At 35.5% G+C, this 15,402-nt stretch overlaps 1 protein-coding gene across 3 annotated transcripts in view; it reads left to right on the top strand.

The window, feature by feature from the left end:
• The window catches only part of Mrpl1 (mitochondrial ribosomal protein L1), a 90,599-nt gene that overhangs the window by 5,580 nt on the left and 69,617 nt on the right, over positions 1-15,402 (top strand). For all 3 annotated transcript variants that reach the window (XM_063247222.1, XM_013141509.3, XM_003477663.5), the window contains exon 2: positions 4,261-4,375. In XM_063247222.1, the coding sequence (XP_063103292.1) occupies positions 4,261-4,375 (115 nt within the window). The remainder of the gene's footprint in view (positions 1-4,260; positions 4,376-15,402) is intronic.

The raw sequence follows: 15,402 nt of genomic DNA, 5'->3' as shown, positions 1-15,402 counted from the left end.
TGAATAATGGATCATCAAATAATTTCCCCATCTTCCGATGAGAATAGCTTTGCTGTATCTTGCACCACAACCTTTCTCTTAGTTGATTTTCTTATTGCTGAGACAAGTGTTCTTGGGCTCACATTTTGTAGAGGTTTCAGTCTGTAATCGGCTAACTCCAAGGCATGGTAGCGTGGTAGAGGGAAGTAGATCTTGGCCTGTGGAAGGCAGAAAAAGTAGCACAGCAGCAAAGTAGCAAAATAGTGAGTGGCAAGTGACAACAGCACCCCTTTTTCTGTCTCTCATACTCTATCTAGGTTATATACCCTCGGGGTGGGTAGCACTCACACCCAGGGTGGGCCTTCTCATTATCCACACCCAGAACTATGCCAAACAACTAATGAACTAATTTAGTAATCATATACCCTTGATCCCAGCATCATACCCTTAATCTCAGCATCACACACTTTATTCCAGCTGCCTTTGAAAAGCCTCACCTTATGAACACATCAGGCTTTGGGGGGACATCTAGACACAGGCCATAATACCCCTTATAGGTTATGTAGCAAGACTTGTATTTTCTTCTAAAAATCTTGTGTCTCTGCTAATATATCTATTTGTGCTTAACCTTTGAGAAGTTCTATTTTAGGACACCCTCCTCAAACTGCATGAAATGAATACATAGAAATATAAGTGTATAAGAGACCAACACAAAGGCATGACCAAAAATTTGTGTGATATGATATATACCCATCTTGAAGACTCAAAAAATTTTTTTTATTTCTTAGGTTTTTGAGTCAGCGTCTTACTCTGTAGTTCATGTTAGTCTTGAACTTGCTGTGGGGCTCAGGCTTTCCTTAAACTCTCAATCCTCTTGCGTGAGCCTACTAAGTTCTGGGACGCCAGGAATATACCACTATACCCAGCCAGTCACGTATTTTGATAAGCATGTGGGAATTTAGGTGGACTCTATTGCTAGTTGTTTTTTTGTTCTCTGGACAGTATCCAAAGCACAGAGTTCTTGACTGGCCTTCTGCAATGACATTCACATACCTTGGTTGTAGGTGCCTTAGTGCTGTGCTCTGTAGTAGCTTTACCTACTCCTATTCCTGGTTTAAAAAAAAGAGAAATGTTTATAGCAGGGACCAGAAAATACTTGTATTGGTCCCTTTCCCCTTTGGAAAAGATCTTCCTTTTTCCTATTATCTATCTTTTATCTATCATTTATTTCACTTAACATTATGGTCTCAAGTTGTAACCATTTTCCTACAAATTATTCAAGTTTATGCTTCATTGTAAAGTAGTACTCCATTATATATAAATACTGTACTTTCTTTAACCCATTCATCTTGTTAATGAACATATTTTGTAGCTACTGAACTCTTATCATTGTAGCATAAAAGTGGCTATGGATAATTAAAGAAAAGAGCTAGTCATGTACCAGTAAAACTATTCGTGAACACACATGCATGCACACAGAGATACACTCATGTACCACCCCACTTTGTTATAGTGGCTAATACTTAAAGCAATTTGAATTCAGTTTTTGCTCTAATGTGTTCATCTTTGAACAGATATTTATTGGGTCTCCATTTGCCAAACTGAGCTAAGTGTTAGGGATACATGGTGAACAAGTTGTCCACATTTCCAGGTTTGGTGTTTAGTATCTATTTAGGAGCAGACACTTATCAATAATTCTTTCTTCTTTTATAAATGCCCTAAAATGCTGAGAAAGAAAAGTAGGAGATTCTGTAAGAGTATATGAGAGACTTAGTTTACGGTGAATCTTCAGGGAAGACTGTTCTGAATAAGGAATGTTTTAAGTAGAAACCCTGAAAGATGGCTGGCTTTCTGGGAATTAGCCATGTGAAGAGAAAAGGTCACAGATGGGAGGAAGATTGTATACAAAAATTGTAAGTTGGTGAAAAACAGGGTGTGTTCAGGTAACTGAAAGGAAATGCGTGCATTTGAAGCATGGTAAACATAAGGGAGAATCGAGTTAGATGAAATTCACTAGATAGGTTAGAAGTAGCTCATGGAGTACTTTAATAGGAACTCACTTTTCTCAGAGAGCCAGGTTAAGCCTCTGAGGGGTAAGGACATGACATAATGTTCATTTAACATGTTCCTGTGAGTTTGAATCACTAGTGCTACATGCATGACTGTCGATTGAATGGCTTACACCACCTGTGGTAGATTTACAATCATCTCATGTTGCCTGATGGGACAGTTATAATGAACATAGGGCACCAATGCATCAGAGCTGCTTGGCAGTGAGATACATGAATTACAACCTGTTGCTGAATGTGTTAAAAGTGATCCTTCATTACTGACTATAGGCAGGAAAGAAATGGAGAAGACCAACAGCAGAAGACAGAACAGTTTGAAGCTGTTTCCATAATCCAGCTATAATCGAGGTGGTAGGTGATAGAGAATGAGCTGAGTCTAATGGTTGTAGAAGGAAATGACCAAATGGATAAGATCTAGAGAAGGTGAAGATTAGAGTCAGTTGAGAGGGGAGTTTTGGAATGATGCCTGGGAATGCTAAATTTTTTGTATCAACTAAAAAAATAACAAAGTGTCTGGAGTAGTTTTCATCTTCTTACCCCAAGGCAGGCATGGAGAAGACTGTAGAGACGAGTGCAGATTCAGCAGGTTCATAAGTAGTTGAGGAAGTTTTGAAGACATGTTCTTTGAAGTAGCAAGTGAGGTTATTGCTAAGAATGGATTGAAAATATAGGTATCATGGTCTAATAGTGCTCCTTAAATGGTGATATTTTTGTAATTTGGTTATTCTTAGTCTGTAGCAGTTTGGTATATTTCTCTTGAAATGATAATTTTCAGTGATTGTAAATAGCGTTTCTGCCACTTTTTCTTTTTCAGATTATGTTTGTGAAACTCACTTAATGGCAGCATTTATTTTAAAGTCCTGTAGCTTTCTGTTATAGAAATACACCACGAAGTATTTATCTATTGTAGATGAATGTTTGATTTCTTCTCTGCAGTTTTGCTATGGCCAGTGCTGCAGTCATTCTTGTGCACATCTCTTAGCACATGTATGTAGTGAGTGTACATGTCTAGAAATAGAATTGCTGCATGACTGGGATGTAGATGCTCAGCTGCAAAAAGTAATGTTTTCTAAAGTACTTTCCAATTCATATTATCCATGTAGATAATTGCTCTCACATAACATGTTTTTTTTGTACACTGGTTAATCTTAATTTGGTTGTAACAATCTGTAACAATCAACTGAGCACCACTTAAGTACCACTGAGGTAAGATATTTTGTTTTAAATTTATAAAGTTATAAAGAGGTTTTTATTTTTTGTTTTTGTTTTTATTAAAAAGGTTGTGCATTTTTTCATTTAGAAGCCTCTTTATACCTTGTGTTCATTTTTTAGTTAGGTTGATACTAAAGATTCCAATCTTTTGTCACTTATGCATGTTATAGCCTACAAGTTTTTGACTCACTTTTTTACTTTAAAATATATTTAATGAAAAGAACTTTTTTACACTTAATGCAGTCACATTTTGGTTAGTGATTTTTTTCTTGTTTGTAAAATCATTCCCTTCCCAAACATCATAAAGTATTTTCCAGTGTGCTGAAAGTCTTTCAGTTTTGCCATTCACGTGTAAGTCTTTAATCTTTTTATATCTGAGTTTTGTGTGTATGTGACATGGGATTCAAAATGGTGATGGGATCCAATCTTATTTTTTCTCTATGAATAGTCATTTATCTCAGCATGGGCTTACTGAATTCTTTGCATGGTGATATGCAGTAATATCTTTGTCCATATGTGTACAGGTTTATTGCTGAGCCATTTGTTGCTTTGTCTGTCTATATTTGTGCTACTACCAAAATGTCTTAATTATAGTAGTGTTACAGTTGTTGGGGGAAGGCAAGTCCTCACTTTCTTCTTATCCTCAGAAATACTTACACAACTCTGTGAAAGTGTGATCTGTTAAGAACTGAATAAATAAAATGTAAATTATTAAACATTTCAGGGGTACATACACATATTCCTTAACAATACAACTAACATTCTATGTTGACTCTGAACTACGTTAAGTTAAAAATAAATGAAGATAAGAAATTGTTCAAATATCATGTGTTTGCTTAGCTTCTAGAAATTTGGTTTTCATTACACATTTTAAAGAGTGTTTTAGAATCATACATACAAAAAGAATCACAAATGTTGGACATTTTTTGTTTTAAAAATACTAATTTTTAGAATATAAAATTTATTAATATAATGATTATTTTATGTTTTTCCTTTCAAGTCTTGACACATAATCAAAGGCATAGCCTTTCTAAGATGATTCATCAGACATCTCTTTGTCCTTGTTCTGTAAACATTCAAGTGCCTACCAGACATTTTGCTGGTGCTGCTACAAAGTAAGTACTGTAACTGTTATTTCATTTACTGTTGCTTAAAATTTTGATAAAGAAACATGCTTAGGTTCCTTAAAGACTTACAAAGTTATACTGTTGTAAAAATATATCATCTCTGCTGTCTTAGCATTCATAGTACTAAAGAAAAGATAAAACTTATTATAATAATACTTAACATTTACTGAACACTGATACTCAGCAATAGACTCAACCCCTACAGCAACGCTATGGAGGAGCTATTGTTATTATGCTTATTACACAGAGAAGAAAATCAAGACACTGATGATAGGTTGTATTAGAAGTCCAAGGTCAGAGAGCTACTACATGCTGCAGCAAGGATTTAAACCCAAAGAGTTTGATTTCAGAACTCAGGCTTTATTTAGTATACTTTCACTGCCTGTGTAAAACAAAATCTACTGTTTGAATTAATGAACTTTAATTAAGATGTACTGTGTGTATGTGTGTGTATATATAGTTCTTTTTGTTCTTTCAGTTACATTCTGTCCTCCTATCTGGTTTTTATAATTAGGTATTACAGGATCACCAGTACTAAGATTATATAGTAGAATTTTAGATTTGTATCATATATATGTCTAAATTTGTATTCTTTTACATAGTTTGGAAACATAAAGAAATAAAATATGTTCTCACAACTGGTTTCATATTGAATGAAATTAGAACTATCTTTTTCTCTATTGTAACTGCCCAGTACCTTGTTAAACTGAAGACTGTATGATAGCCTAAAAGCATTATTGCTTTGCTTCCTACTGAGACAAGGGACTGAAAGGCAGATTTTGGCCAACTCCTCAACCTTTTTTAAATTTAGTTTTTATTTTTAAAAATTTTTTATATTTATTTTAAAGAGAATAAAACAGAACAAAGCAGATCAGAACAAAACAATGCAAGCAACACAGGACTTCAAAACAAGACAACAGGAAATCAACAGTGACTACCATAATGTCTCTTGTTTTCTTTGAAATAGTTGCCCATATCTTCATAAATCCTCCACTTTTTATCTTGTATCATCTGGTTATAGAGTATAGTATTCATTGTTATTTCCCCAAGTGGCACTGATATTAGTGAATGTAGACACAGAGATAGTCAATATTATTTTTCTGAATGTCTTCCTTTTTTATTTTTATTTATTTATTTTTTTATTTATTGAGACAGGGTCGTCGAAAGTAGTTCAGGCTGTGTACCTCAGGCTGACCTCAAACTCCCAGCCATCCTTTTGCCTCAGCCTCCCAAGTGCTAGGATTATAAGCATGTGCCGCTGTGCCTGTCATCTTTCTCCTTAATGTCATGATTTTTGAAGGTGAAAGAAGCAGCTCAGGGATAATTATAATAAGACCCTGAGAAGCTGACAAATATTTAGTAGTTAAAATATATAGAATGCTTACTATAGAATACTAGATACTTATCTAAGCATACTGCATATATTGTATTCAATTTTTTTTCCAACCTATTTTATTTCAAGGGGAAAGAGAAAAAAAAAAGAAGGAAAAATAAAAATTTTAGAACATGTCAGTGGGCAACAATGGTACATACATTGCATATTGTTATCCCCAAATTATTCACCCAGAGCTCAAGACATCTGCATTCAATTGTCTAAACAATATCAGCACAAATCTTTCCCTTCTCTCAGTGAACTTAAAGAAAGTAGTAGTAGAACTATCTTAACTATTTTTATATAGATATACATACACATATACATATGTTGTTTTTTTCAGCTTCTTACACTGAGACAATATGATGTTTATACATATGTCTTATTTATTTCACTAATGAGTATGGTCTCAAGATGCATATTGTATTCATTTAATCTTAACAGTTCTATGAAACATAGACACTTTTATAAGCATTTTCAGATGGAACAGAAGTCCAAAGATTCAGGGTTACATAGCTTGAATGTGTTGGAAGGAGGATTTCAGTCCACAATGATGCTAAAGCAATCATTCTCATGGTTAGTAAAAATAATGAAATGAGTGACTTTGGAGGGTATGTCTGGAAAGAAAATAGAGGTAAATCTTCTTGATCTTTTTGATGTAATTTGATAGACTCTGAACTTTAGATTATGGGATATCCAAAATGAAAACTAAATGTGGAAAGTTTTTGGTGAATATATAAATTTGCAGTTGTTTAATATATTCTTATTCCTATAAAAGTAATCGATTAGGAACTTTGCCATAGTAGCTTTTATTTATCCTGCTTCATGAGCACTGTGTGACATGTTGGTGATACGGAGATAAACAGGACATACTTTATGGTATAAACTGAGAAATAGAAATGGGTCAAATGATATATCCATTTATAATATTGATAAGTAATACTAAATTTCCTTCATATGAGACTTGCCAGTTTACATCAGCAACATCAAGTTTTATTGAAATGTCTATTTCCTCATGATTAGTATAGCCAATTTTTTTGATATTTTCTGGTTTAGTAGGTAATAAAAGGTATCATTATGATTTTCATTTATATTACTAATGAGGTTGTACATTGGTACCTTGGTTAAGGAACTTAATCTGTTCTACAATTCTGGAAAAGATGGCCACATTCTTGAGAATGGCTGCAGTTTTATGGTTGTGTTTATGTGTTTATGGTTATACATTGTGTCAACTTGCAAAGTTTTAGAAATTTAAGAGACTCAGCTGGGAGCCAGGATCCTTACTTTATAAATATCCTCAGCCTGTGTAAGAGGAGGGCACAGAGATTTTTGTGAGTGGTACATCTGCCCTGGGGGGCAGGAGGTGGCCTGCATTACAGTATACGGGAGAAAAAGAGGCTAGCTCTTTCCCCTTTTTGTTCTGGCTGCTGTTGCTGGCTGCTGCCTTGTGTTGCCTGGAAGCAGTGCCACCCTGCCGCCCTGCCTTGGACCAGCTGATTATGGACTGAAACCTCCGCAATGAGCTAAATAAACCTTTCCTTCCTTCATTTTGAGTATCTAGTATTTTGTCCCAGCAACTAGAGAAAAGTAACCAAGACCCTGTGTTCTTCACCCTGTGCACAGTTGGCAAACAAAAACAAAATTCTGCCATTGCTTCTGTTTGTGAACCAAATTGTTTGCTATTTATTTTTTCTTTACTGTGTATTTTCTGTTCATGCTCCATATTTTTTGTTGTTGATGAGTAAGAATTCTTTGCATATTATAAATCAGCACTGATCTATGATGTAACTTCAGTTTAGTGTTTTAATGGTCAGAGAAATAGACAAAGTGCTATGTGATTATGAATGATAGGTCAGTTAATTTCTCCCATGGAGCAGAGGGCAAAAAGTGTTTGAATTACTTAAAAGATAGAATTTTGCAGGGGAATGAGGAGTAGATGATACAAATTTAAAGTTGGTAGGAAGGTAGCCAGAAAAGAAGCTTCCTTTGGGTGCCTCTTGTTGGAATTCTAGAGAAGTACTGGTTGTACCAGCTTGGGTCTCTACTGAGCAATAATAGTGACTAGTTCTAATAGTGTTGGATATCATCAGTTTTTAGTTTCTTTGTGTATTTTTTATTTGTGTCTGTTGCTCAATCTTCTAGTGGGCTGATTGTTTTTTTTTTTCTGCTTTGTGCAATTATGTTTATTACATATATTATCTTGAGAATATTTTAACTTTAAATGTTATTTTGGTTAATCTCAGAAATTTTTGCTTTATATCTTCAAATTATATTGCAGTACAATTTAAAAAATACTTTTCACTAGTTTAAAAAGCATGGCACAAAACAAACAGGCATACTTCAAGAAATCTAGAAAGCTTTGTAAGCAGATGCATTTTTTCATTTCTGCCAGTTATTCAGTAGCTTGATCAGAATCATAACTTCATACTTTTAGTTATAATCTTTAGTTTTTAATGTTCTGACCTTATAGCACATTAGAAATAGGTTTTTTCTATGCCTGTTTTTGTTGTTGTTGTTGGTGTTCTCATCAGGATCTGAGGCAGGATGGAGGGTCTGCGCTCTCATCTCCTTTCTGACATTCTGAGTCTCTCTGTACCCCATGTATGTGCAAGCACATACCCTTTATTTGCCAGTAGCAGATTCTGATTTATAAAAGGACCACTGGGCCCTCTGAGTCTGGTTTTGTTTTTTTCTGACAGTGAGTTCTTTTCTCTGCTTCTTTGTATATCTAAAGAAATTTTTATTGAATGTGTAATAGTATCTTACATAGAACAGTAGGGACTGAAGTAAACAGTTCGTAATCCTGTTAATGGGCATGTGCTTCAGGTATTGAATAAATATAGTCAGGGGCCCAGCTGATTTTGGTTTTGTGGTTGCTATGGTTATCACCAACCTCAAACTCAGGGTGGGCGCTAGGTCCCTGGAGGCTTTTTTTCTTCCTCTGCTTCAAGCTTTCTTTGTTTTCAGCTTTGATTGCGCAGCTGTCTGAAGACAGTGCGGATGCTGGTGGTGTCACTGTTTATACTGTTGGTCTTCCTCAGCAGTATGCTGCTGTTGCCTATTTCCAGTTGCCGGCTGGGCTGTGTGATGGGTGGCCTGCATCCAGTCTTAGTGTTTCGTAGGCCCCATGCACTGGGCAAAGGGTTTCCGCAGCATTCCTGTCGCTCCTCCTGTTGGTCTGCATCTGCTGAAGATCTGAGGACAACTTTCCCCGCCTCTTTCCCAGATGTTCTGGTAAAGGATCCTGTGCTCAAGACTATTTTTCTCTCCCTTGGATTTTTTCGTGGTATTTTTTTCTTTTTTCCTCCCAGACACAGTGTCTGTTTACCTGGGCCTTGTCTCCACCTGCACGCTGTGGGGAGTTTCTAGCCTCCAGCCTCACGAAGCTTTGGGGCTAAATGTAAACCTCCTGTGTGTCCTGCTTGTCCTAATGTTTTACCCCCTTGCCTTTCTCTTTTGGTCCGCCACAGCTGATGCTAGGGTGTGGGTAGGAGGGGGCTGGGAGCTGACTCTCCTTGGCTTTTAGGCTACTTCGTTGCCTCCACAGCAGCTCCTTCTGTGATAGGATCAAGAAAGGTGATTTTATCTAGTTCTTTCTTGTAAATGTTCTTTCCAACTTTTTACATTTTAAGCGGAAACAGAACTTCTGTGTTTAAAGGGTAATGAATAACCAGTATCAGAGATGTTAGTGAATTTATTTCACTAATACGCCCTGGGCATTTTCTCTTTACTTCTGTTTAGTTTGACAGAGGTCGTATAATTCCCCTGCCCATAATTTCTTAAGGTAAAAGGATTCCTTGGCCTTGGAAAACTTGCATTGGTCTTTCCCTCTCTGGGTCACAGATTTTTCAAAGGTCTTGAAGTGAACTTCATTATAGCACTGTTGTTTGTCATATTTTATGGGGTCCGACCATGGAATTAATTTTTCTTTCCTGTTTTTGGAGGTAGGGGACCAATGAGGCAGTTTGATTAACAGACTAAAAAACCTTTCTAGTATGATTTATTTCATTCTGAAAATCATGGTGTTTCCACATTTCTGGGGTAGGACTTTGCCTACTTGCGTGCAATGAAATAAAAGTTCTTCTGAATATGATAATTAAAATACACATTTTTGGGGAAGCTATGGACAACAGGCAGTACATATGTGAGATTAATTATTGAAAGAGTTAAACTGCAGCTTTTAAAATCTGAATAGTGTTCCTCCTCTCCATTTTTATTGGGAACCATACCCAGAGCCTTGTGCACTAGGCAAGCACTGTGCCACTGAGCTACATAGACAGCCCTCATGTATTTTCCTGAGTCTTAATTGATATTTGTTATAGTGATATATTTTATTTTTATTTCTTAAATGCAGCGTTGTAGCCAAACCTTAAAATGTTTTCACTGAACCACCTCAGATATTTTGGGAAACAGGGTCAAAATGCAAATAAAAGAATTGCTATATAACTATCTCAGTCTCATTATGTATCAGATTCTTTTTGGGTTTTGGAATTTATTAATTTAAAAATTCATATTTCGGCCTCTGAGTATTTCATATTAGTGGCAGATTAAATATACAGGTGCAACCATTGCTAAAAAATTAGTGAAATCTGCATTTATGTAAAATAAGTCCTCAGGCTACAGCTAGGATCTTAGGCCTATGATTTTATTTTATTTTATTTTATTTTATCTTTTGAGACAGGGTCTTGGTATATAATTCAGGCTAGCTTTAAACTCACTATGTAGCCCAGGCTGGCCTCAAACTTGCATCAATCCTTGTGTCTTAGCCTCTCAAGTGCTGGGATTACAGGCATGTGCCATCATACCTGGCTCTTTTATTTTAAATAGGAGATTTTGTTGTTAAAACAGCCTTTTAAAGTCTCCTTCTATTGGCTTCATTGTTCCTTTACAAAATAAAAGAAAAAATGTGGTTTCTGAAGTTCTGAAGATTACAGAATTTTGTGGAGCACTTCAAGATAGCTCTTGAGACATCTATCCACTTGGGCATTCAAACAGACTTGTCCTCAGTCCCTTAAAGTGATGACTACCACTAACTGCTAAACTATTGGGTTGCTTAGGATTAATGAGTGTTAAAAGGGAGACTGGAAATATATATGTATATGTGTGTGTTGCTGATGATTGAACCCAATGCCTTCTGCATGCTAAGTAATTATTGTCCCACTGGGCTATAACCTCAGCCCTAAGAGCCCTCTGAAAAAAAATTGTTTTATTGTAATTCATTTTTTCACATAAATATTATAAAACCCCATATCATTTACCACAAACTTTGAGGTTTTAAATAACGAACTTTGAAGTTTTAAATAATACTTTTTTTTTCGTATTTTATACCTCTATGAGTCACATATCTGGCACTGCCAGATGCTGGCAGTTCTTTTCTGCAGGCTAGGGGACAGTCCATTTCCTTGGCAATTCCAGCTGGGTATCTCCCCACATTCCTTAGCTTATGCCCTCTTCCTCCATCTCTAAAACAGTAGAATGTTGTATCCTGTTAACCGTTGCCTTTCTGCAGTGTCATCTTTCCATCTCTGAATAATGCAGCTGGGGAAGGGGAAAGGTTCTCACTTTCAAGGATTCATGTGAGAAGACGGGCACACATGGATAATTACAGGATACTGTCTCTTTTTTAGGTTTTTTGTTGAGGCCTTTTCCCCATCTTCATCATGATCTGGGAAGTTTATATTTGTAATCCCACAGAAACGTTATTGAAATTCCAGCAAGTTAATTCTAATCTATCATCTCCAATGCAATCCATGGAAAGAGTAAAGCACACATGTTTACAGTTAAAGGCATCCAAGGAGTTCTGAGTCTGGTCCAGTCTAGGGGTTCGTGGAACAAAGTTCACTACCCAGGCCCTAACTTGGATTTTATGAATTCTTGAGAAGGAAGTGGCTAAGGATGAGTGACTGTGAGAATGGCGGGAATTACGTGAGTACCGTGCAAGTTAGGAAGCCAAAAAGCACCTCTGCAGTATGCAGAGAAGATCAATCTGCATAATACAATTGAGGTAGCAATTTAATGCTGTTACTTCAGTTTCTGATGTGCAAACTTCTGTGCCTTGGGGAATCATAACCTCTTTAGATTGAGGCTTGAACCCAGTTGACATAGAGCGTTGGCTCTGCCATCCTACTGGGCTCAACCATTTAGGGAGAGACACAGAGATAGGGAAATAGGACTGTTACTTGGCTTCAAAGACTGTGCATCAGGACGTCAGCCAGCCCTATTTATGCTGCTTAGAGCCAGTTGAAGGGAAAAGGAAATAGTTTAGCCTCTATACATATCAGAACATGGAAATAGGGCCAGGTTTAACAAAAGTTGAGGTAATTCTATATTTAAGGAGAGCCATCCGTATGGTCTTCTGTAGTCTTTAACCTTAGTCACATTTCCAAATGTGACTATGTAATGACCACATTTTTGCTATGTAAGGTAACATATTCATAACTTTTTGAAATTAGATCTCAACATCCTTGGAGGCAGAATTATCCTCCCTTCCACAGAACATGAATATTGTTCTATAATGCTAGTTTTACTAATGTAAAACTTCCAGCAATGGTGCATCCTGTTACCCTAACTGTTCAGGAGGCCAAGACAAGAGGATTCTAAGTTCAAGGCCAGTCTGGGCAACTTAATGAGACTATCTCAAAATAAGAAAAATAAATACAAGGGATAGGAATGTATCTCAGTGGTAGAACGTTTGCCTAATGTACATGAATGTCTGGATTCAATCTCCAGATAGCAAAAAAAAAAAAAAAAAAAAAAAAAAAATTGAATTAATGCTGAAAAATTATACCACCTCTAATTCTGTTTTTTCTTAGGTTCAAATTCTTACCTGCACTTCCTATTGAACATAATTTCTTAGGTGTTTTGTAAGCACGATTTTACCTTTTGCCATATAACAAACCTCCCCATGATTATTTATTATTGCCCACACATCTAGAGGTCAGCTGACTTAGGTGGAGTCAGATATGCTTTTGTGAATTTGTAGGTCAGTTGCAAATTGTTTAATACTGCCTGGGGCCCTTTGGGGTAGCTCTACTCCACATGTCTGTCATCCTCTTACCTTTGGGCTAGCTAAGTGATGTTCTTTTCATGAAAATGACAGAAATGCATACATGGCAGCTGGAAGCATATGATGCTCTTTTAACTTAAGCTTGGAGTGGGAAACATGCTTCTACTCTGTTTGGTCAGCCCAAACTAGTCACAGGGCCACATTAAGGGGCTGGGAAATAATGTGTATGCACAGCAGCAAATTGTGAAATAAGAAATGTCTGGAAGCTAATGGCCACCACTTTGAGCACCTGTTATAACGGTAGAGGCCAAAAGTAACTTGCCCTACTCTCATGATATTGCATTAAATTTAATATGAAAATATTTATGTATGAGACAGCTATCCCCAAAATAGCAGGTTATACCATGGTTACTATCCTTAATTTCCTATTAACTTAAAACTGAAACCCTGTATTACTTACATTGTCTTACTATGACTGATCTTATTTGAAGCTGGTTTGTTAGACTGCTATTTTGCCTTGACTGTTTTTATTTGAATTTGGTATGCTTGATAGTATCAAGTCTAAGAGTAGAAGCAACTACTCTGAAGATGACAAGATGTAAAAGATACCCATCCTGGTTTGATTATTAACTGTGTTTGAAGTCCTACAATATCTCCAAAGTTGTGTTTATATTAAAATAGCTATGTAATGCTTTGTTCAATTATATTATGTCTGATGATGTAGACAATTCTATTGAAAATAACGAGAAAGCATAGTAACTACTGTAGATCATCTAATATTGTGGTCTTATATGTCTTTTTTCATTTCATATTTTTCTAGGAATTCATCCTTGTACAGTGGTCTTATATGTCTTTTTCATTTTGTGTGTTTATAGGAATATGATTTGTTTTGTCTTGCTTTGTTTTGTTCCTCCCTCTAATATAGAAAGGATAGAAATACATGTTAAGACTCATGCATGCATAGAACCAATAAACAATTTAACTGATCTTATGGCACATGATGAAATGAACAAATACTTTGAAGAAAAAGAGACACTACAATACCCAGTGCTGATCCAGGAGTGTCATAATGTGAAAATCAGCAATACTATTATTCTTTGCTCAGACTGATTTTTTTTGTTGAACAGAACTGATTGCAGTCTCGCTGTTTGAAATCCCACTTTATATGCTCCACTTTTGTATCTTTGAGTAACTATTTGTAAGAGGACAATATGTAAATATCAACTAGTGATTTATTACTGTTTATTCTTTCTTTGAAAGTATGTATTATTTCTACCCATTTTCTGTTTTCTTTAGTCTTTCTTTAAATAAAATTTTTTAAAAAAGCAAAAGGAGGGAAAGGTGGAAAGTACTGTTAATTTCTTATTGTCTTATCTTAAACTCTTGCATTGTTTACATAATTTTATTAGGTTTGGCTTGTTCTGTCTATTGTTAGACTATGCTTTCAGATGAAAAGAGCAGCTATTTTGAATATAATGGGAAATATGGCAATCATGGTTTCCTATTATATTGTTTTGAAGTCTTATAATGCTTTCATTCATTGGTGATTTTATTTTGTTGATTTTATTATGTGAGATGGTGTGAATGCTATTTTGAAGAAAACAAGACATTCTGGTAGCTATTGCTGATTTACTATCATCTTGTTTTGAAGTTCTACCATGCTTTTGTTCTTCTGTTTTGATTGGTGTGTTTTATTTTATTTTATTATGTGTGATGTTATAGACAAATTTTTTGAGAAAAGTGAGATATTATAGCAGCCATTGTTCATTTCCTGTTATTTGGTTTTGAAGTCCTGTAATGCCTTCATTCTTTTGAATTGTTTTTACTGTATTGTTATGTTTGATATTATTGTGTGTAAAGGTATGCACAACTATTTCAAAGACACATGTTAGCTACTGTTGATGTCCATTTGTTTTGTTGTGAAATGCTGTGTTGCTTGCATTTTCCTGTTTTGATTTGCTTTGTTTCATTCTGTTTTCTTTTGTTCTCTTTAAAATACAAAAAAATCTTAAAAAAAAAAAAGAGAAAATATTTATGCATGTTTTTCTTTTCCTGATTGGATTTTTTTTTTTTTTTTTTTTGGTAGATTCTGTATATTCCACTCCTTTGGTGGGAGGAAATATAAAATCACTTACAAAAGGGACTTTAATGGAGAGAGAATAAATAATTGGGCAAATAACACATCTATATTTAAACTCTGTGTATCCCAAGCTAACTTCTGTGACTACTTTTGTCAACAGGGAACCTATTTTGTCTTCTTTCTGGTATACTCTTTGCCTGAATCCAGGAACCTAAAAATTATTTGTCTTTTCTTCCTCTTTCCCTATCTGCAGTATTTACTTTGTAAATATTTTTCTATTCTATCATTTTTTCTTTATTACAGTTACTATTCTTGTTCTGGGTCTTGTCTTCTCTTTTCTTGTATCAAGAATTTCTGATCCTGCTTTATTTAGAGCTATCCATCTCTTTTCTTGTACCAAAAATACTGTTCGATTTTTGTTGTTGTTTTTGTTTAAAACAAGGTAGTTCAGGCTGGCTTTCATCTGACTGTGTAGAACAGCCTGGCCTCAAACTTGAGGCAGTCCTCTTGCCTTAGCCTCTCAAGTGCTGGGATTATAGGCATGTGCTAACAGGTCC

Source organism: Cavia porcellus, unplaced genomic scaffold (genome assembly GCF_034190915.1).
Source record: "Cavia porcellus strain 051 isolate PalLab524CR breed Dunkin Hartley unplaced genomic scaffold, mCavPor4.1 scaffold_4, whole genome shotgun sequence".
In the NCBI taxonomy this organism is placed as follows: domain Eukaryota; kingdom Metazoa; phylum Chordata; class Mammalia; order Rodentia; family Caviidae; genus Cavia; species Cavia porcellus.
The sequence above is the reverse complement of the archived record's forward strand: the minus strand, read 5'-3'. Positions and strand labels throughout refer to the sequence as shown.